Source organism: Barbus barbus, assembly GCF_936440315.1.
Source record: "Barbus barbus genome assembly, chromosome: 37".
Lineage (NCBI taxonomy): Eukaryota > Metazoa > Chordata > Actinopteri > Cypriniformes > Cyprinidae > Barbus > Barbus barbus.
In genome coordinates, this window is record NC_136715.1 from 15,394,100 (window position 1) to 15,416,515 (window position 22,416).

At 40.3% G+C, this 22,416-nt stretch overlaps 1 protein-coding gene across 11 annotated transcripts in view; it reads right to left on the bottom strand.

Moving 5' to 3' along the window:
- LOC306857287 (calcium-dependent secretion activator 1) overlaps positions 1-22,416 on the bottom strand; it is a gene marked incomplete at its 3' end in the record, with an annotated part of 95,948 nt that overhangs the window by 5,148 nt on the left and 68,384 nt on the right. For 5 of the 11 annotated variants that reach the window (XM_079397160.1, XM_079397158.1, XM_079397159.1 and 2 more), the window contains 8 exons: positions 21,906-22,047; positions 21,065-21,217; positions 12,953-13,108; positions 10,944-11,091; positions 10,005-10,079; positions 9,759-9,842; positions 9,518-9,550; positions 6,936-7,043 (listed from right to left, as the gene is read on the bottom strand). In XM_079397160.1, the coding sequence (XP_079253286.1) occupies positions 6,936-7,043; positions 9,518-9,550; positions 9,759-9,842; positions 10,005-10,079; positions 10,944-11,091; positions 12,953-13,108; positions 21,065-21,217; positions 21,906-22,047 (899 nt within the window). Of the gene's footprint in view, positions 1-6,935; positions 7,044-9,517; positions 9,551-9,758; positions 9,843-10,004; positions 10,080-10,423; positions 10,439-10,943; positions 11,092-12,952; positions 13,109-21,064; positions 21,218-21,905; positions 22,048-22,416 lie in introns of all 11 variants that reach the window. The other 6 variants (XM_079397155.1, XM_079397164.1, XM_079397162.1 and 3 more) reach the window with 2 other exon arrangements.

A 22,416-nucleotide genomic window follows, 5' to 3' on the forward strand; every position in this document is an offset into this window, starting at 1 on the left:
ATGAAAACAGGAGAACGGTGCCTCCCCATGCTCCCTGTCCTCTCCGTGCTCCTCGTGAATCAAAATCGAGAAAATACCCCAAACAAAAACCACAAAAATCGAACGTCCAACCTTTCTCCTGGTAGTCTTTGCGTCTTTGTCTGCACTAAATAGAGCCGTCTCTCTCAGGCCAGTGGGTCGTAGGGCATTCGTTCTTCTTGCTGGCCAGCGAGTGAATCGGGCCCCTTGCCGGGCCAGAGAGGGAGGCCCCGGGGACCGAGGAGTCTTTAAATCTGACTACAAGACATTATGCACTTAGGACAAAAGCTTGGGGTAATCCTACCTGCTTGCTGTTCATGGCCGCCACCGGCCCGTTATTGTACGCCTCATCCCTCCTGAGAGGAGGTCCATTGATGACTGAACTCAATTACCATGGTAACTCACACCGGTGACCCCACGTCTCCTGCCGCTCGCTATCTCTCCGCCACGGGACCCCGCGAACTTGCGGAAAAAAAGTTGTGTAGGAAATACGTGACCCCAAACACGGTCCTCCAACACGCTGCTGCGTTAGCGCTCTCTCTCTTTCTCTACAGAAATAGGTGCTTCTGAATGGCGGGATTGAAAATAAAATTTCAGGCTCAGCAAGCGAAAGGGCTTCAAACTGCTCACGATTGTGTTGTGGATACAAAGAGAACCCTGCTCGGGATTTGCACGCCTCACCGGATCTTTAAGTGGAACAAGCCCTTACTGTTTCTGAGCAAGCTCTGCTACACTTTTAACTGTCTCTAATGCTGTTTTTTTGTGCGTGATTGAAGGAATAACTGAACGGAACGGCGTCTGGAGCAATTTCTTGGAACAAACGAGCCGATCAAAAACGTATAATTGCAGGGAATGCATTTCTGCTACTGAAACCGGTGCTTGTGCTTAACAGTGTCCAAACAGGGCCTTTCTTTAGAAAAGGAGCTGGTAGAGATAAACTAAATGGCGGGAATTACATCCTGTGATCGTGTCATTGAGTAAACACACAATGAAGAAAAAGAGGTGAGGGATAAAAAAAAAAGGAACATAAGAGAGAGAGAGTTTGGTCCCAGGGCAAAGTGAACCATTCTGCTCACAAAGGAACGCTTAGGGGAGGATTGAGCCGAGCAGGAATGAGGAGCATAACACTTGTGGGGTTCGGCCTCAATGGGGGGAACGAAATGGAATAAACCAGCAAGCACTTGAGAGCCCTGCGGTGCACCTGAATGGCTAAGGGCTGGGAGGGGGCAGAGGGGGGAGCGCAGAAGGTGAATGGGCTGCTTTTTGGGACCAATTTGTTTCTTTTCACCCTTTTCCCCTGCTTCTGTGCTGACAGATGTACAAAGACGGACCCGCGCTGAGCCTCTCGTATACATGAACCCGCTAGCAGATGTCACTTTTGTCAGACAAGTTAATCAAACAAATGCCACCATACCTCACTTATATGTCATGGGGAGAGCAAGAGACGGAGAGAGAGCCAATAGACGGCTAATAGAGCCAGTTGAGACCCACGGCGCGCGAATGCACTTCTTCTGCTGCGCGTTTACTTTGCTAAAATCTCTAGCCGTTAGTGTTGTTGCTGACGGTTTATTCAAATCAGGCTCGGTACACAGTAAGTGACAAAGAAAGCACCTCGACCTCTGTAATTATCAGAAACCTGAACAGCTAACATCTGCCCTGCATTCTGAAAGAGCCAAACCCATTTAACATGTTTTGAACAGTATCCGTGAAAGGACCTGTTGGGTCTCTTTTAGTCTTTTTTTCATACTGACCTACTAGCGTTCAGATTATTCATCTAAAGCTCTGTTTTGAATTGGTTTACCTCTAAAATAAAAGGATTAACTGGGGAGAAAAACAATAAGCACACATCCGCCTCCCATATCGCATGATCATCTAAATGCAATCAGAGGCTTCATTGAAATAAATAAATCAAATAAAAGCACATTTTTGATTTTTGTTGTTCGGGACATCATAATCAAGAATAAAAAAAACATTTTCATAACAAAATTGCTGTGATGGGGTTAAATTGTATAAAAAAATGTTTAAAAAAATTCTTTTCCAAAACATGTTTTCTGCATGTTTGTAGATCAAAGTGTTCTTTTGACAAAAAAAAAGACAAAATGCATATATTATGTAAACAAAAACTTATTTTGAATGCAATTAATCGTTTGACAGCACTAGAAAAAATACAAAACACAAAACAAAAAATGTTATACAAAAATGAAATTCAATAAAATTTCAAAATACACAAAGATAATAAAAAAGAAATTAGCATTTTTTATTACAAACTTGTTTCCTTGATTCATTTTTTTTTTTTTCTTGGACCACAGAATGCACAGCATTAAGTTTGGGTGCTAGCTAAAGTTGATTAAACTGTTCACTTGGGTCAGCTGAACCTGCAAAGTGGTTAAGTGTTCCAGACAGTGAAGTGGTATCACAGGTCTGTGAAATGCAACAAGCAGCAGCTCAGCTTCATGTGTTCCTTGCAGTCTCCAGCAGCAGAACGATTAAACCGCATTAACTGTCACCATAAAGTGCAATCTCGACAATCTGGTAACTGCCAAGGTCAACGGGAATACTTCAAATGAGTAATCAATGAGGGTAGGCCGCAATCTCTTCCAGAAGCAGATTAAGTGTATAATTGACGTGTGTAATCTGCCGTGTATCTGAGTCTCTCTGCTGGCACTCAGACACGCATGCATACACACACACACACACACACACTGAAGAGCCGGGGCAGGACGGTGGTGTCAGTGAAGCACTGGATTTGGAGATGGCTTTTTTTAATCAATGATCTATGTGCTCCGCCCCAATCTGACAGATGAGCCCTCACGTTAAGCACAGCTGCCTTAATCCTGCTCTCCTCAGCTGTTCTTTCAAGAACTGGCAGGCTGGCAGAGTGAAATAAATTAATTTTCTCCTCCCCTCCCTCTCCCTTCCTATCCCTCTCTCTGGTCGTCTTTCCTGGACTTAACAAACGTTATCCATCCACTGACAAATAATTTGGCTCTTAGGAAGCTTGTATCTGGTTTTTGGCCTTCTAACAAATCAGCATCTTCTCAGAACTCATGAATATTACAGCTGACATTAGTTGCAACAAGCCGCTTGCAAGTAAAATTCACTACTGAAATATTTTTATGACCTAGATCTTCTTTTGTAAGAACTTTGTCTTAATATATTAATTCACTTGAATGTTTTTTTTTATTATTAATATTTAATTCAGTTTAATTAATTGATCTTTATTTACTACTAAATGTAAACCTCAGAAATGTCTTTTCAAATAACAAAGTAATAAACTTATATTATTAGCAAAATAATAATTACTAGTATTATTTTACACATCTTCCTTTTAACCATATCATTGGACTAATATTTTTTCCATTTTTCGTTGTTTTCATTTTTCATACCTAATCCCATATGGTTGCTTTTTCTGCATTATGAAACGCTGTTATGAAAGCAAAGCACAGCCATATTTTGAATTAGTCAAACAGCAAGTCTAATCTTCTTACTCCAGCCAATGTGCCATCTCTGTCTGTGAGAAATCAGCATCCTTGACCCCAATTAACCCAAGCTTAGCGCGGGCTACATATACTTCAATATGACAACCAGCCAAGAACAACTAAGCAATTATACTACACCCACCAAACAGATCATTTCAAAGCGGATTACTTAAAACAATCAAAAAATGAAAAAGTGTAAAAGGGGAGGAGGCCATCAAGGATATTCTGACTATTGGAGTCAAAATAACAAGTGGAAGCAACATTTTGGCTGATTTAAAAACAAAAAAAGGAAATTAGAAACCACAATTCCAGCACGAATGTTGAAGAAAACAGCCCTTGTAATGATTGCAAGTGCAACTCCATCCAAACTAAATTATGTGGCTCTTTCATTAGTCAAATTGTGGAGAAATTCAAAATTATTTAACTTATAGTGACCCCTGCAAAACATGGCATTTCTTAAGAATCTTGGCTATAGCTATTAATAAAAAAAAAAAATGTTTTGCTATGGTTAAGACAAATATATTTCTTCTTTCTTTTCATATTTTTATATGTATTTGTATTGTAAATTTCCTTGCATCAAATGTGGTTTTCCAAATCAGCAAAAACGGGTAGAGTTAAAAAAAAAGTGAAAGGGGGTGGGGGGCTGCTGTTCTTTTAAACCCATTTAATTAGGGCCGCCGGTACTATAATCTCCTCTCTTTATGTCTTTTTTTTTTTTAATAACAAACTAAATGTTTTTTAAATAGGGTGAGTGTAGCAGGTTTAAAACAACAGCATGTGGTGTTATGGCTCATTGCGGAGGATGTTATGACATCTTTAACAAGTGAAATGACAAAGTAACAAGAAAACATTTGAGCAGGTTGCCTGGAGCCCCCGATAAAGAGCGGTGCTATTTCAATGGCTTTTTAGCATAACATTGAGGACCAGAGTGTGCGTGTTAGCGTGTGTGAGACGGAGTGAGAGTGCATGTATGTATGCATGCACACATGTTGTCTTTTTACTACTACGGAGGCCCGACCACTTGAGCGGGTGGAGAGGGGAGATGTGTGCCATGCGTGCCCATCTGGGGTTGACGGCGGTGGGGTAGGAGGTTGGGGAGGGTGGGCTGGTTGGCTGGCTGTGTGGATGGATGGGTGTAAGTGCATGTATGAGCTGAGTCTCTGAGGACATGGGCCATGCTAGTAGATGTACAAAGGAAGATTATTTGACTCTGAATAACGCCACTTGGCATAATGTGACAAAAACAACTTGACAGGAAGGATAAGTTTCATTTTGGTTCAGGCGCAGAGAGAGAGCAAGAAAAGAGGTGTAAAAACAAGAAAAGAAAATGGAGAAATGGAATGAGAGGGTCGGAAAGACAAGGCAGATGGGATCTTTTCCTTGTTTGCATTCAAGGAAATGAACGCAAATGCACAATGCAGATGGAAAATAAGCAACGCCATCTCATTCCAAGCGAATGAACAAAGAAACGAAACATCTTTTCAGACACCCTCCAGGAGGGGAGAAAGTAGTAAGTAAAGTAAAACCAGGACAAGCTAGCATACAGCAGCAGATTCAAGCAGCCTTTTTGTAGGACGCTCAAAAAACCAGAGCTCATATGTTTCAAGCATCTCATAGTAAGACTACTGATCCCGGGTCAGTGAAAGTCAATGATGAACCATGATCAGGATTCTTACTTGAATTGTTCACATATGACACGAGGAGCCATATTCACAAAGCTTTTCAGAGCGGGAGTGCTGTTTTCAGATCAGTTTGTCCTGATTTCGCAAGGAGCGACGTCAAGCAAACGGACAGGAAATTTGATCCCAGATCGGCGCTCCCGTTCTGGCTTTCTTTCTGAATATAAACAAGTCTTTAGCCACACAATGCAAACATACCTCTCCAACAACACACACTTAACAAACTGGTCTACACACAGCACAAAAGGATTATAACCAACATGATGGCCCTAGCCATCCCTTAAGATGGTGTTCTCCATTGTGTGCCCTTCCCTTCAGTGTTACTTATTCAACTCCTCTTTCTTGCCCTCAGTGTTTTCCCTCATTCTTTCCTTTTCTTTAAGCCTTTATCACAATAAGCCCAAGGTTTGGAGGGCTTCTCTTGTTTGGATCTGCTTAGTGGGAGATTTACTCTGGAAATAGGGCAGTTGCCTTTGTAACACCCCCCGCCCTAACTATCAGCTAAAATGAACAAAACAATATCCATCACACTGGTTTTAGTATGTTCAATTTGTTTGGTTTCTATGGAAGCCCTAAAATTACATGCATTATTTTTTTTCTCACTTTTTCAATATCTTGACATAACAAAAGTCGCTTTCTCGGAGTCAGAGATAGAAAACAAACAAACATTGTAATAGCTTTTTTGTTAACTGTCCAAACCAAGAAGAATGTGTAAATAATCTTTACATCAAGATTTGAGAAAATATCTCTCACATCATATTTACACTTCCATTCAAAAGTTTGGTCTTTAAGATTTTATTTTTATATATTAAAGTAGTCTTATGCTCAACAGGTCTGCATTTGTTACATCAAAATACAGTAAAAATTGTATAGTATTTGAATTTTAAATACTTGTTTTTTATATTAATATATTTTAAAATATAATTTATTCCTGTGATGCAAAGCTGAATTTTTAGCAGCCATTACTCTAGTCTTCAGTGTCCTTCACAAATCCTTCTAATGTGCTGATTTGCTGCTAAAGAAACACTTTTTCTTATTATTAATGTTGAAAGCAGTTGTGCTGCTTAATATTTTTGTAGAAACAGTGATACATATTTATAGAAAATAGAAACGGAACATTAAATATTTATTTGTTACATTAGAAATGTCTTTACTGTCTCATTTGATAAATTTATTGCATCCTTTCTGAATAAAAATTCTCTTTTTTTGTCTTTTTCTTATTGACCCCAAACTTTTGAACAGAAGTATATGTTGAGATCTTAGAGGGAATGTTTTTTTGTTGTTATGTCGAGATCTACTCTACAGTTCTCTTCGAATCGCAAGCTATTCTTAATAAGTAGAACCTTTAATGAACTGACTGTAATAACTTTCATAACTATGTAGTCATCTGTAGATTCTCAGATTCTATCTTTGATTGCAGTGTGTTGTAGGTAGCTTGAGCTGCTTAAACTCACATCTGCATGCCCCTTTGTGTGAGAACACATCTTAAGATAATCCTCCTCCAGGAATAGCGAGCAGAGCAAAGGGAATATTACAGCCAGAACATTCAGGAATACACACAGCACTGCAAACCAGAGAGGAAAGGTTAAGCCAGAGAAAGCAGTGCAAGAGACAAAGATAGAGAAAGGGTAAAGGGTAAAAGATAGAGAAATTAAGTGAGAAAAAGATCTCAAAATGGGACTTATCCCTCCTAGCTGGCTGTTATGTCACATTTTGGAGGGCCTCCCCATCACAGAGGGAGAAGACAGCCATTACTTACATCAAATAACCTTTCTATATACATCTCCTCATTGACCTTGTCCCTCAAGATGTCCTGAGAGTGGCGAACGAATGTCACATAGCTGTCTGCAACATCCATCCCAGGTTTCTGCAAATGAAGGAAAGAAAGAAAGAGAAAGATGTATTACTGCTTAATGTATTTTTTAGCATACAACAACTCTGCTCCAGCCTATATAGGCAGCATCCTAAACATCATGGAACCTCATAGGTGACTGATTTGGAACAATCTACATACAGACTACACAAATAGAATCAACAAACAACAACTTTTTAATTACACTTAAGAATTTTAATTTTGCTTAAATTTTGAAAAAACAAAAAACAAAATGCTGTCCAAGATTTAGACGAGTTCGTTTCTTTATCAGAACAGATTTGGAGAAATTTAGCATTGCATCACTTGCTCACCAGTGTAGTGAATGGGTGCCGTCAGAATCAGAGTCAAAACTGCTGATAAAAACATCACAGTAATCCACAAGTCTCCAGTCCATCAATTAACATCTTGTAAAGTGAAAAGCTGCATGTCTGCAATAAACCAATTCATCATTAAGATGATTTTAACTTAAAAGCTAAAATATGAGTCATATATCCCTATGTTGCTTTCTCCAGTGAAAAAGTCATGTCTGAATCAGGAGAAAGATATGCACAGATCAAGGACTGTTTACAAGCAAAAGCAGTTGTAAACAAATATATTGGTGAGTTTTGATGTGAGAGGACAATATAGGATGCACTTCTTTACTGGATGAAGCAATATTATGGACTGATATTTTGGCCAGAAGTGTCATTTTAATGTTAACACATCTAAATAATATGTCACTTAAAAACACACCTCACAAGACATTAACTGATGGACTGGAGTTGTGTGGATTACTTGTGGATTTTTGTGATGTTTTTAGCAGCTGTTTGGACTCTCATTCTGACGGTACCCATTCATACATTTATCCAAATCTGTTCTGATGAAGAAACAAAATCATCTACATCTTGGATGGCCTTGGAGGGCAAGACATTTTTCTGTAAATGTTAATTTTTGGGTGAACTATTCCTTCAAAATACTATTAATATAAACAGCTCACTAGGTTTTATGACAGAAAATGTAGTCACAAAAAATGCTATTTAAGTAATTTCAACAGGAATACACAACCTGGAACTTTGTGTGAAGATGAAAAATTTTGCATCGCGATCAAGTTGGTCATGCGATTTTGCCATGTTGTCTACTTGGTTTGAAAGTGACTTCTTTGTGAACTGTGCTTCATACATTGCTTCACTATTGACATAATTTGCACTGCTCTGAAATTTTTATTGTTATGCTAATCTTATGCTCATGGTGATTTTGCTTTGTAAAATAGCAAAGCTACTTTCCACTGCCAAATTAGCAAATTATATTTCACCTGACAAACAGATGAAATGTGTTTTGCTTCTCATTTGCTTAGACGTCTAATAGTCAAAACCTGAGGTGTGCAAAATGAGCTGTCATTGTCAAAGTCTGAAGTCTGAACAGACCGGCAGGAGAACAATGTTATTTGATTAATACGATTCTATTCAACAAAACAGCAAGTGAAAAATCAACCCAGAGGGGTGTTCTGCTCGGCCTCAGAGGAGAATTAAACACTTCCTTTGCCAGCAGGCATATGAAGGTCATCAGAATTGGTAATTGTCAGACGCTGTAAATTGAACTTACTTCACACATCTATGGATCCTTTCAAAGGGTGCAAATAAGCAAGTTTGTCAGACATAATTTTATTTTGTGTATTAAGCAAACAATTACCATGGAAACATACGATTTGCTAACCCTCAGATCATCAGCAGAACGATAAAGAGAGCGAGACAGCGAGAGGATGCTTCCGGCATTCACTGACAGGGTTTTAATTTAAAAAGCCTCACGTCGTGACCAAATGTGTTGGCAGTTGAAGGAAACTCAGTGATGTGATGCTGAATGCAATGAGTTGGACCCAGCGGCATCTTCACAGTGGACTTTTGTTGCACAACACACACTTCACACTGTCTGCTGCAGAGGGGAGAGCTTCACAGAGACGACTCTCTCCCACATACATATGAATGGCCATTTGGGGCTAAGAGATGGCCATCTGCACAGCAGGCCAAGGTAATTATTAGCCATGTCTTAAAGCTGTTACAAGGCTTCTGAAAACAAAGTGTAACTTACTATTAATGAACTATCCAAACTAATATGCAACAACTTCAACCTTATTTTTCCCGTAAGAGCGGCCATATGTAAATTTTATGCTCGAGGCTTCCGGTCTCATCTACTTCCAGCTATTTTTAGCAGTACAAAACAGCAATTTTTAACACAACTGCATAATGAACTGGTGTTTTACCCTATTATTTTAATGTATTATCTTAATTATGAACACCGTGGTTTGTAGTGCAAACATTTTTACCATTTACTGCACTTTGTTATTATTCTTGCTATTTCCCTACAGCGGCTAATGAACCGGAAGTCTTGCACATTCACAGAAAATGGCTTACTTCCACACTGAAAAATAAGGTGGATAAACAATTAACTGATAAATCAAATGAGCATCAGAAAAAAATCCTGTTGTCACTTACAGGTACGTCCACATATTTTGAAGCAGCTTTTACCTACAAATAAAAGGGACATAAAAATCAAAATTAAAATAATTTAAATATAAATATTTCACTTATAAAATACTGCTAAGTAAAATATAACATCTTTAGAAGATTGCTCATTTTTAATATAAGAATAAACTGAAATAATGCATTTTGAGTGAAAACATCTTGTGCTAATGTAAAAGATTTTTATTAAAATTAAGCCACTATTTGTTCTTACTGTAAATGACAGGAAAGAGGAAAAAAGTGTGCCTTCATCATAACGTGACAACTTCGCCAGAACACTCTCTAGGATCACAGCAAACTGTAAAACAGAAATAAAGAATAAAAAATAAAAAATAGAACATATTACCTTTAAAAAAAATGCTAAATTATCATAATTGATCATTATTTTCATGCTATGAATTTCAAGACATTTAATAATGAATACAAAACATTTATGAATATTGTTTTCCTTAAATGCTACCTTTGCCACGAGTAAAGTAATCATTTCTTTCACCGTCTCCTCGATGAGATTGTCAATTTGCGAGTGGTACTGTCTCTGGAAAAGAAAGACATAATGAGCACAAATCACAACAAGCTTTCTTGAGCTGTTTGGTGGTTTTCACCTGGGATAATCTGTGCAAACTCAATCCCTTTGTCTCCATTTACCCATATTAAATATGTCTGGGTAATTCATTCAGTTCAGATCATTACCTGTCTCAAGATGCTACGGATATGAGATGTCTCACTTCTAGCACATATATATTCAGAAGCAGCTATCACATATGGTAATATAATCAAAACAATTTAAGTGTCACAGGACTGGGGGAAACTGCTAGGAATGCTAATTATACCTTTGGGACATAAAGGTGAGAATTCAATTGAATTGTTAGCCACACTTACCCATTCTCTAACAAACTTTCACAAGATTGAGAAAAGGGATGAAAAGAAAGATACAGCAGACAAGGTGACAGTGACAATTAGAGAGCAGAGAGAAAAAGAAAACGTCTCATTCCAGCACAGAGTCAAATTAAATTAAAATTCAGAAACAATGGAAAAATTGCCATGCTGGTGAATCATTCAGATCTACTGCAGTAAATGCATTTAAATTATATATTTGCAATCATAGAGAATATTTGTGTCTATACACTTAAACAACAATGTTCAATTCATATATACCTGTTGTATATATTATAGGCTGGTGCATATGATGAATACGTGCAATTCAAAACACTACAGAATAATGGATTTTACAATATATTCAATCTAAGATGTATGCAGATCAGCACATTATGAGGGTGTTGTACTGGAAACATTGTGGCAGAGAAAGTGCATGTTTGCAATGATGAGAAAGATGGAGAACATGGGAAGTGTATACGGATGTAAGTGAGAACAGAAAGAAACATTTGTTGGTGTTGTCTACCTCTTGGCTGAGTTCCATGGCACATAGTTTGGCCGATTGGGCCTTGGCATCCACCATGATGTTGAACATGGTGCATATGGACTGGGGGACACGGAAGTCTGTAGTGCGTGGACTCTTCTGCAACTTCACCTCAAATGCTGCTCTGGTTCTGAAACAACACGAAAGAGAGACTGAATTCTGACTGGTTGCTTTGGTAATTCAGAATGGTGCAGGATTGCCAAAAAATCAGGAAACAAGACAAAATATATGTGACTAATTTAGAGTTTCTGTGTTGAAGGATTAGTTCACTTTCAGAATAAAAATGTCCTGATAATGTACTGACCCATGTCATCCAAGATGTTCATGTTTTTCTTTCTTCATCTGAAAAGAAATTAAGGAATTAATATTCCAGGATATTTCTCCATATGGTGGACTTCAATGGGAGTTGAAGGTACAAATTGTACTTGCAGTGCAGCTTCAAAGGGCTCTACACGATCCCAGTCAAGGAATAAGGGTCTTTTCTATCGAAACGATCTGTCATTTTCTAAAAAACTAAAAAACTATATACTATAGGTCATGCATGACGTACGCAGAAGAAGTGTTTACCAAACGAACATGCAAAGAAAGTCAAACACCCTTTACAAAAAAAGATAAAACAACAATGTCAGGCGATTTTGAAGTTGGATGAGAAAATGAGATGTAGTTTTTCGCCCTACTCTACCTTTTTAAACCAAGTCAAGTCACCTTTATTTATATAGTGTTTTTAACAATACAGATTGTGTCAAAGCACTTACAAAAAAAACAAAGTACACAGACAAAGAACTAACCACGCGTGACCTTTCCAACATGATAACGTAATGCGAAATGTTGTGTATGCGCATTGCAGTGCTAGTGCAAGATGAGTATTTGTGGTTAAAAAGTATATAAATAATTTTTTTAGAAAATGGCCGATCGTCTTGCTAGATAAGACCCTTATTGCTCAGCTGGGATCATGTAGAGCCCTTTGAAGCCGCACTGTAACTGCAGTTTGGAGCTTCAACTCGTTGGCCACCATTGAAGTCCACTATATGGAGAAAAATCCTGGAATGTTTTCCTTAAAAACGACTAAAAAAAAGAAAGATATGAACATCCTTTATGAGATGGGGGTGAGTAAATGACCAGGAATTTTTTATTCTGGAAGTGAACTAATTATTTAAAATCTGAGTAGCAACTGGCATTCTCAGTGGTACATTAAAAATATATAGCCAAAACATAGATATTTGGTTGAACTGTAACTTATGAGATGACTGAGATGCAATAAAGGATCTAAATAAATAAATAAACAAAATGCACGTTAGTGTTTTATTTTCCACATCTTTTGCATTATAACAATTCTTTGTGTTGATTGGAGGAGGAAAAGGACTGGATTATTTTACTTGTTAAGACAGATCTGCTGAATCAGCAAATTACCATGACATTACGTACAACAGTTTCTTAAAGCACTTCAAATCACGTCTTCACTCACAGCAAGAATGACAAAGAGTTTATTACGACTTAAGAGTGAATGGAAGAATGCAGCTATAAGAAGACGTCCTGCTTGACATCCTCAAAACAAGTAAAAGGATAACAAATGTAGGCCTGCATACTGAAAATCATCCAGCATTTTTCTGTTATTCAAATGGAAAAGCCTGCAGATATTACAAATAATGACTTGACTGCTTATATGTACTGTTTACTAAAGTGTACTTAAGTGAAATTACTACTAAGTGAGAATGTAGTCTCTCAGTTAATGTGGTGTCATAATAATAATATTAAAAATAATAATAATAATAACAAAATGCTGTTTAAAATAGTTTTGGATAAACCAGCAGGACAAACCAAAACGTGTCTTGAACAAATAAATTGTCCACTGTCAAAATGCAACAGATAAGTCAATTCTATGGTGCTTTATACATTACAGATTGTTTAAAAGCAGCTTCAAACAAGGAAAATGGCATTATTAATGTTGCAAAGTTCATCAAATAACTGTCAACAACGTTTTCAAGTCTCACCTTTTTACACAGGACTCGATCATGTCACTGGACATGAGTTTGAGTCGGCTCTCCAAGTGCTTGGCAAACTCTTCTTCTGGCCAGTGTAGGTCTCTGATGAATGTCTGCAATGCATCCAGCTTCCAAAACAAGTCTTCTGATGTCCCTGATCCATTACTGCCAACACCAGGACATGTACAGAGGAGACAGTCAGAAAGATATACAGTAAGTAATTTTAATCAAAGCTGTTTATCAGGAAGGGAAAACTCCAATGTTAGGAGGTAGGAATGTCAAAGGGCAGGGTCGGTGGGGGGGGGTTAGGTTGTCTTCTTTGTCTTAAAGAAGACAAAACCTGTTTTAAGTCCACACTCCAAGGTAACATTCATTTTAGTTATTTTTACCACTTCCCGATCGTTGCAGAGGTGCTCCGATGGCTTTAGATCAACCTCATTGGCGATCGTTCCATGGAAAAAATAAATGTTTAATCCTAAAACAAAATGACAACCAGTCAGGTCTGGTTGTTTGAGTACAGGAAAGATAAAACATGCACAATGATGTCAAAGGAGAATTTCAAGATCACAAGTAAAGGCTGTATGTGTATGAAGTGGCAGGAGAAGCTACAGTTCCAGACTTTCAACTGATCTGACTAAAGGCATAGATCTGTTTGGATGGAGCCAATTTTAAGGCCACATGGTCTGAAGTGAATGAAGAATGGATCATAGAAGAAAACAGACTGACTCTCACGCCACTCCTTACAGCCTGAGCATGAGTCCTCAAACAGCCAGCAGGCCAAGGCATCTTCAGTGGAAACGTATTTTCGGATCAACTGAATCAATGAGAGCTTCCCACTGAAGCCAGATTTAGTTAGAAGACTCTGTAGGAGCTTTCACACTTGATTCATTTATACTCAATTCTGCTAAAATGGAGTTTCAGACTGAACAGACACTCACATATATTTCTACACATCCTTCTAATGCTGTATGTGTGTCACAAACAGAGGCGGGAACAACAGGTAAGTGATACAACAGGATGATTTATTGATAGGCAAAGCAGATCGTGAGGAGAGTGATGAGCAGGTGAGTATCTTGATGCTTAGCCCAATTCCGAATGTCTTGGTGAGAGCTGGTATCTGTCTCGTTCACAGGGGAATGGAGACCGTGAGCTCAGGAGAGCTAGATTCGACTCTGGAGAATCGTGGGGAAGTCTATAAGGTAAGTAAACACAGGTAAGTGCATATGGAGTCAGGTACTGTTTGAGATCGTAAACCGTTGACCAGACGATGAGTGTCAGAGAGAGAGTGGTGTTTATAGGAGTGCTAATGAGGGACTGCAGGTGCAGGTGATTAGAACTCAGGTGACTGATCTGGTGATTGCTGTTGACAGGGGTGACTGTGACTGTGACTCTCTGACACTACACCCTCCTCCAGGGGCGGCTCCTGATGCCCTCATGCGGCGACGGTGGCGACCACGGCCTCTGGGTGCAGGACGATCAGGATGGATATGATGGAATTCCTGTAATAACATAGGATAGAGGATATCGTCCCCGGGCCACCTGGGATTGCTCTTCGGGTCCGTAGCCCTCCCACGAGATACTCCAGCCGGGCCTCGCCGTCGCCACGAATCCAGGATGTTGCGGACTTGATACACAGATGGCTGGTCCAGTATTTCAGGAGGAGGAGGCCTGTATTGATCTGGAGTGAGAGAAGAGCATGGGGGGGGGGGGGTAGTTGGAGCTAGTATGCGACCACGTTTATCTGCCTCAGGATCTTGAACGGACCAATATAGCGGGAACTCAGCTTCCTACAGAGCAGGCGGAGTCGCAGGTTGTGGGTGGATAACCACACCCGGTCTCCAGGGTGGTAGATAGGAGTTGGAGCGCGTCGGGCATCTGCAAAGCTTTTGTTTCCGCACTGCTCGCTGGAGGTGGATGTGTGCCGAGTCCCACACTCCCTCGCTCGCCCGGAATCAGTAGTCACAACAGCTGGAACCTCCGAGGGATTTCCCGTCCACGGGAAGAGCGGTGGTTGGTAACCGAGTATGCACTGGGAAGGCGTGAGGCCGGTGGTGTTCTGTCGGAGGGAATTTTGTGCATACTCGGCCCACGGGAGGAAACGGCTCCAGCTGAATTTATCTTCTTGGCAGTAAGCCCGGAGGTACCGTCCAAGTTCTTGGATCTGTCGCTCAACCTTGGCATTTGTCTGAGGATGATAACCGGAGGACAAGCTCATCGTGATTCCTAGTAGATGAAAGAAGGCCTTCCAAACGTGGGAGATGAACTGTGGACCGCGATCCGATACTATTTCCTCCGGCACTCCGAAGTTCCTGAATACCTGATGGAAGAGATGTTCTGCAGTTTCCAAGGCTGAGAGCAATCCACAGAGAGGTATTAATTTGCAGGCATTAGAAAAGCGGTGTCCAGAGCCTGGTACATTGTGAACTGAGCCCAGCAGAGCAGGTTCGGTGAGGGTGGCGGTTCTGATGTCCTTGTCGATTTTCCAGACAATTGGGTTAACAATGAGGGCTGGAGGGAGAATCGGTTCGGGGTCTGCAGGAGAATCAGGAGAATACAGACATGATAAGGCGTCAGCTTTACAGTTGCAATTTCCAGGATGGTAGGTGATGGTGAACTCAAACCGTGTAAAGAACAGAGCCCAGCGTGCCTGTCGAGGATTGAGCATCTTGGCTTCACGGAGGTATTGGAGATTCTTGTGGTCTGTGATGACTTTGAAAGGATAATTAGCTCCCTCCAGCCAATGCCGCCACTCCTCCAGGGCCAGCTTGATGGCCAACAGTTCCCCGTTTCCGATGTCGTAATTTTGCTCCGCTGGGGTTAGTTTCTTTGAATAGTAAATGCAAGGCTGGAGGCTCACCAAACTGCTGGGACAGCACGGCCCCGACTCCCGTGGTGGAGATGTCCACTTCTACCACGAATGGCACATGGGGATTAGGATGGCGAAGGATGGGGGCCGTGCTGAACACGGTCTTGAGTTTCCCGAATGCTTCGTGGGCGCTGGGATTCCAGGACAGGGACTTGGGCTTCCCGCAGAGCAGGGTGGTAAGCGAGGCTGCGAGCAGACTGAAATCCTTAATAAAACAGCGATAAAAGTTGGCGAATCCCATGAATCTCTGAAGCTCCTTAACTGCCTGGGGGGGTTGGCCATTCCACGACTGCTGTCACCTTCCCTTGGTCCATCTGGATACCTTCTTGACTGATGATGTAGCCAAGGAACTGCACGGTGAGGCGCGATGGAGCTCGCATTTCTCTAGCTTCAGATACAGGTGGAACTGACGGAGTTTCTGGAGGACCTGCTTAAAGTGGTGGCAATGGTTGACCAGGTTCCGGGAGTAGATGAGGATGTCATCGATATAGACTATCACAAAGCGGTGAAAGAACTCCCGGAACACCTCGTTCATGAATTCCTGGAAGACGGAGGGGGCGTTGGCAAGGCCATACTGCATCACGAGGTACTCATAGTGGCCGGAAGGAGTAATGAATGCCATCCTTCCGTTCAACGCCTTCCTGGATTCGAAGGATGCTATACGCACTTCGCAGGTCAGGTTTAGAGAAGATGTGGGCCCCACGGATTTCCTCTACAGCGGCAGGGATCAAGGGAAGTGGATATGGGAGCTTGACAGTCTTGGAATTCAGTGCTCGGTAATCAGTATAGGGCTTCAAGCCCCCGTCCTTCTTACACACAAAGAAGAAACTTGATGCAGCTGGTGAGCTGGATGGTCGGATGTAACCTTGATTATGAGCCTCCTTGATGTACTCCTCCATAGCCTTGCGCTTCGGGATGGACAGCGTACATACTCTACCCTTGGGGAGTTTGTATCCAGGCAGCAGATCCAGGCAGCAGATTGCACAGTCCCATGGCCGATGAGGAGGTAACTGGGTGGCTGCCTGCTTGCTGAAGACATCCTGGAACACCCTGTAATCAGATGGGATGGAGGGAGTCGCACCGGACTTGGGACTCTCAACCCATGTGGAGGTGACCTGAGCAGCAGGTGACGTGGAATTTCTTGGAGACAGTGTTGGTGACAAAATTCGCTCCAGCGAATTACCTCACTTGACTCCCATCTGATTTCTGGTGAATGGAGTATGAGCCAGGGGCACCCCAGGATTAGATCCATGGTGGATTCCTCCAGTACCAGAAACTTGATCTCCTCCTCATGCAAGTTGCCGATCCGGAGCTTCATTGGAGGAGACTCAAACTTCACATACCCACGTCCAAGCGGCTTTCCGTTAATTGTCTCGACTTGGAGCTCCCGGGCATGCTGTTGACAGGGCAGATGAAGACGACTTAAGAGGTCTTGGGAGATGAAGCTGCCCGAGTCAACCAGAGCAGAGGCTGTAACGGCATGGGTGAGCAGTTGTACAGTCAGCACAGAAAGCTTGGAAATTACAGGGTCAATCTGGAGAGTACTCACCGCTGGATGTGGGGGTCTAACGCTTGATGAAGTGGTCGGGAGAAGCACAGTAGAGGCACAGTCCAGCTGCCATTCAGCGAGCATGTTCACGGTTGGAAAGACGAGCCGCGTCAACTTGCATGGGTTCTGGTACTGGGGAACCATTGGCAGGTGAGACAGGCTGGTGAGCAGCTTCAATGGGGTGGCAGGCTGATAAGTGTTGGGAGATGTGGTTAGCCTTCTACATAAAACTCTCCAAACCAACAAGTGTCGTCATATATCGCCATCTGGGCGTGGATGCTGGTATCCAATCCCAGCCGATAAGCGCTGAGAAGAGCCGCATCGTTCCAACTGCTAGCTGCTGCCAGAGTGCGGAACTGTATCGTGTACTCGTGGGTAGAGGAAGTGCCTTGACGCAGGCGCAGTAACTGGTCCACCACAGAGAGCGCTCCGGTAGTACATCCAAACACCTCCTTGAAATGATTAGTAAATGCTTCATAGGAATTAATTATGGCAGATTTGGCATTCCATATGGCCTTCGCCCATGTTAATGCTCGACCCGAGAGAAGGGAGATCAAAAAGGCTACCTTGGAGAGCTCGGTGGGACATTGTTGTGGCTGCATTTTGATGTACAAGGCAAGTTGTAGAAGAAAGCCGCCACATCCAGCCGAATCACCCGCATAAGCAGCCGGTAAAGCCATGAGACTGGCAGAGGCAGATGGCGGAGGGGTAGGAGCTGGTAGTAACGAAGCACGAAGAGTGTTGATCAGCTCCTCCAGGATTTCCGTCGGGGATGAAGGCCGGGGATCCATATAGGTATCGGTGTTGGTCCGGTCTTCTGTCACAAACAGAGGCAGGAACAGCAGGTAAGTGATAAAACAGGATGATTTATTGATAGGCAAAGCAGATCGTGAGGAGAGTGATGAGCAGGTGAGTATCTTGATGCTTAGCCCAATTCCGAATGTCTTGGTGAGAGCTGATATCTGTCTCGTTCACAGGGGAGTGGAGACCCTGAGCTCAGGAGAGCTAGATTAACCGCTGGAGAATCGTGGGGAAGTCTATGAGGCAAGTAAACACAGGTAAGTGCATACGGAGTCAGGTACTGTTCGAGATGGTGTTTATAGGAGTGCTGATGAGGGACTGCAGGTGCGGGTGATTAGAACTCAGGTGACTGTGATCTGGTGATTGCTGTTGACGGCGGTGACTGTGACACTGACAATGTGAGTGTCTGATGACAAATAAAAAAAAATTAATAAAAGAAAGACTGATACGGACCAACAATCAATAATTAATTGTATCAATATTTAATTAGACAGTATATACACAATTCAATATATAATCTTACACATTTATAAATTATGAATTTATTTTTATTTTCTTTACTTTGTTTATGTTTTTCCTACGTAAAAAAAAAAAAGTTTTAGGATTGTTTTATATATACAAAGACTCTCAATTAATATGGATAAATAGAGAAATACTAAAACGTTTTCACTGAAACTGTGCTGATAATATAATTTGAAATTCAATAATGAATTAGAAAAATGTTAGTTTTGAACAATACTGTATAAAAACATTTTGCCATTTAAATTTAAAATAAATAAATATATAAAAGGATACTCTATTAAAACCTACCAAATTAGACCTCAAACAAGAATGTTAAGCCATCATGTGAAAAACACCAAAAAAGACTGTTGTGAGAAACAATGCAGTTTGGGTTTCTCACACAACCAGTCCTTTTAAAGTTTTATATTTGGTTTCTACTGAAAGCAGATGCCCGTTTCTCTGAAGCCTGTATATCACTTCAGAGCATTGTCACACTGTAGATGAGGAAAACAGGACAGGACCAAAAGTGGGATGGGGGTGATCGCCCTCCGTATTCCCATCCTGACACCCTATATCCTAAAACAGGCTACAGCTGGAGTGCTTCTACTCTAGGACCCATAACCCATCAAATACAGCAAGAGGAAAGAGAAAGGACAACTGTATCCTGCTCTATCCTAGAAAAAGGGAACGGAGGAAGATGTTGGAAAGATACAAGATGTTAAAGCAGCTTTACTTATTCATGACCAGATACCAATCATTTGACCATGATATTGTGAATAATTTTGTTAAAGGTGAAGTGTGTAATTTCTGTGCTACTCGCGGCACCAAACAAAACTTCTATCTTTTTGTTTTAGAGGTTGAAGTTAACAACATTGGCTCAGCCAGTGGTATGAGTTTGGGACAGGGCTGAACATATGTCTGAAATTGCATTTATGTTGGCTTGACATTAATGTGTTCGCACAGAAAACATTAGAACCATCCATCCAAAATACCTTGGCAATCAAGCAACAATGTTTAGCAGGATTAAACCTCTTCAGACTTAAGAAAAGTTTAACCAACATTTAACAAACTGACTTAACAAATGTTCCCTTCTAGTTATTTTTGTGATTCTGTTTGGTGCCACTAGTGCAGAAGTATGCACACACTTCAGCTGTAATATTTAGCTTACAAAACATGAGCAAGTATATATTTTCTAGTATGTTATTTGTATCTTCCAACCCTTCAACATGCGTAGGGCTATTTGGATTAAAAATTGTCTATGGGCTGTTTCCATAATGTGGCCTTAGCCTGAAACATAACATAACTGAAATTTATAAACACTAATTTCTACAAAGTTGAAATAATTTAAGCTTAAGTCTGACATGCCAAGACAGATAGTAAAATTTTGAGGTGGTGTCATCTAGTTTTGGCAATCTTTGGTGTTTACCCACTATTACACCTTAGAGATGGAATATTTATACCGAGTCTCACTCAGTATGCGTAATTATGTCTGCATGTGCATGCATAATTTTTTTTCCAACACATGCAGTGCGTAAGGTATTTCACTCTTGTCTGGAAAGTGGTAATATGCTAAGGTTTGGAGTATCGGTTTTTAATTATCATGTCTAAATATAATCTAAAATTCTCTTGCCGCACCTCTGTCAACTCCCTAAATCACAAATTCTTAAATCATTGGCAATTTATGTAGAAAATTTCCTCACATGTAAAGAAAGTAGCTGATTCTGCATGTACAGTTTTAAGAACTATTTGGAAATTAGATTTTATATCACTGCTATAATATTATCTTCATTTGTGTCAAGATGCAACGCTTCATTACTGCTTTTTTCATTTCGTTTTATGTGCATACTTTGAAATGTGTACTTTTTCAAGCTACAAGCTACTCAAACTTTAATTAAGATGATCTAAAGTAAGCCTTTTTTAAACTAGTTTGTTACACAACAAGCTATTAAAAAAGAAGAACTTCACTGACATGTTGATTTTAAATCCAGAAGATAAAAATAGCTCAAAAGAACTTCCAAATTACCAATCTTCTCCTTGCCTTTTCTGTGCATTATAAATCTAAGCATGGTAAATCAAGCATGGTAAATCAACAACAGATTGTACTAAGCTGTAAAAAAAAATATTTAATTTAGTTGCGAAATTCTGATCGGAAACACAGAAATGTTCTGGAGCGATCTGTGGTTGAACTATTTAGCTCAACAAATATATATGTTGTTATGATGTTCCATAATATCATTTTAGAAATTCTGAAGTCCTCAACTGCAAAGACTTTCCACATGAAAACCTATACCTACAATTGATCTGGGTTGAATTCGAATTCGAATTCAGTATAAAATAGAGACAATATGTTCATGCTAAGGCCACGCATGCATGTATTAGAATCCGGTACAGACTCAGTACACACTCAGTATCAGATAAACCCGGTATCCAGTTGGGGGTGGAAAAGCTAGGCATTTGCATTGGTGGCAGATTAACTGACACTGGTAGATTTGGTACATTAGGCATTTGTAGATTCACATTTGGTAGGTTGACACTGGGCAGATTACTTGTTAAACTCCTGTGGAAAAGGAAAAAAAAAACACAGAAAAAAGAATGCAGTGATGTAGATGCACAGAAGAAAGTGCAGGTGACACAGAAACAGCATTATGTACAGTATGTTTAGAGCACAAGATGAAGAATTAATTCAGAGATAAGATGTGTTGTAGAGACGAGAAGTGCACATGAGAAGGAGTGAATCACATCATCACCACTTCGGCTCTGGTTTTATGAGAAAACACTTTTGTTTCTGCTGAAGTGCAGATTGTTGATTCAATTAGCATTAACATTCTTACAGTCACACACTTTGTGTTAAAGTATATTGTTTTGTCGAGTGAATCCAAGTTATTCTGATGACTATTTGGGAATCATGTAAGAATGTTTTTCAAGTTCAACAAGCAGGGTTGGTTTGGACTGTAAGAAAATTAGGGCTAGTTATAGAAAAAAAATCTCAATCATGAAAATGATAACTTTTATGCTGTTAAAAACAAGTAGACAAGTGCCAATTAAGATTCAAGAAAACAAAAAGACACCAAACACACCATACTTTTTCATTCTGTTGGAATCCTTTTAGCTGTTTCTGAACACAAGAAAACTTACTGTGTAAATGGTGAGACTGCGGAACGCCAAGCATGCATTTTTATTTTTATTACTGTGCTGAATTAACATCTTCATAATAAATGTTTAAAATGAAAAAGTGTTTTGCTTACTTGACAGGTTCCCAAGACTCTCGTTCAAATCCTCTGTGTATGGACTGAGCTATGGAGGACTCCATTAGATCCACATACCTCACCACCAGAGGAGCAAACAGGTCTTGCAGGTGCTTATGAAACTTCCCATTACATAGATTATCTGAAACAGCGAAAACGAAATCTAGTAGTAACAGCAGAAAATGTGTGACTAAGCAAATCTGAGTTACAGTGTTAACATTAAAGTGTTATGGCACTTTCAACAGGATACATGCTGTAGTAAGGCCTGACTATTTTTTTTTTTCATTTCAGGAGATCAAACTAAACATTATATGATTTTTGATTTATCTTATTGGCTGCAATTTTTGCAACCAATATAAATAAAATTAAATAAAATTAAATTAAAAAGTCCCAAATAGTCAGTGGCAAACTTTCTCAAATATATATATATATACACACTCACCTAAAGGATTATTAGGAACACCATACTAATACTGTGTTTGACCCCCTTTCGCCTTCAGAACTGCCTTAA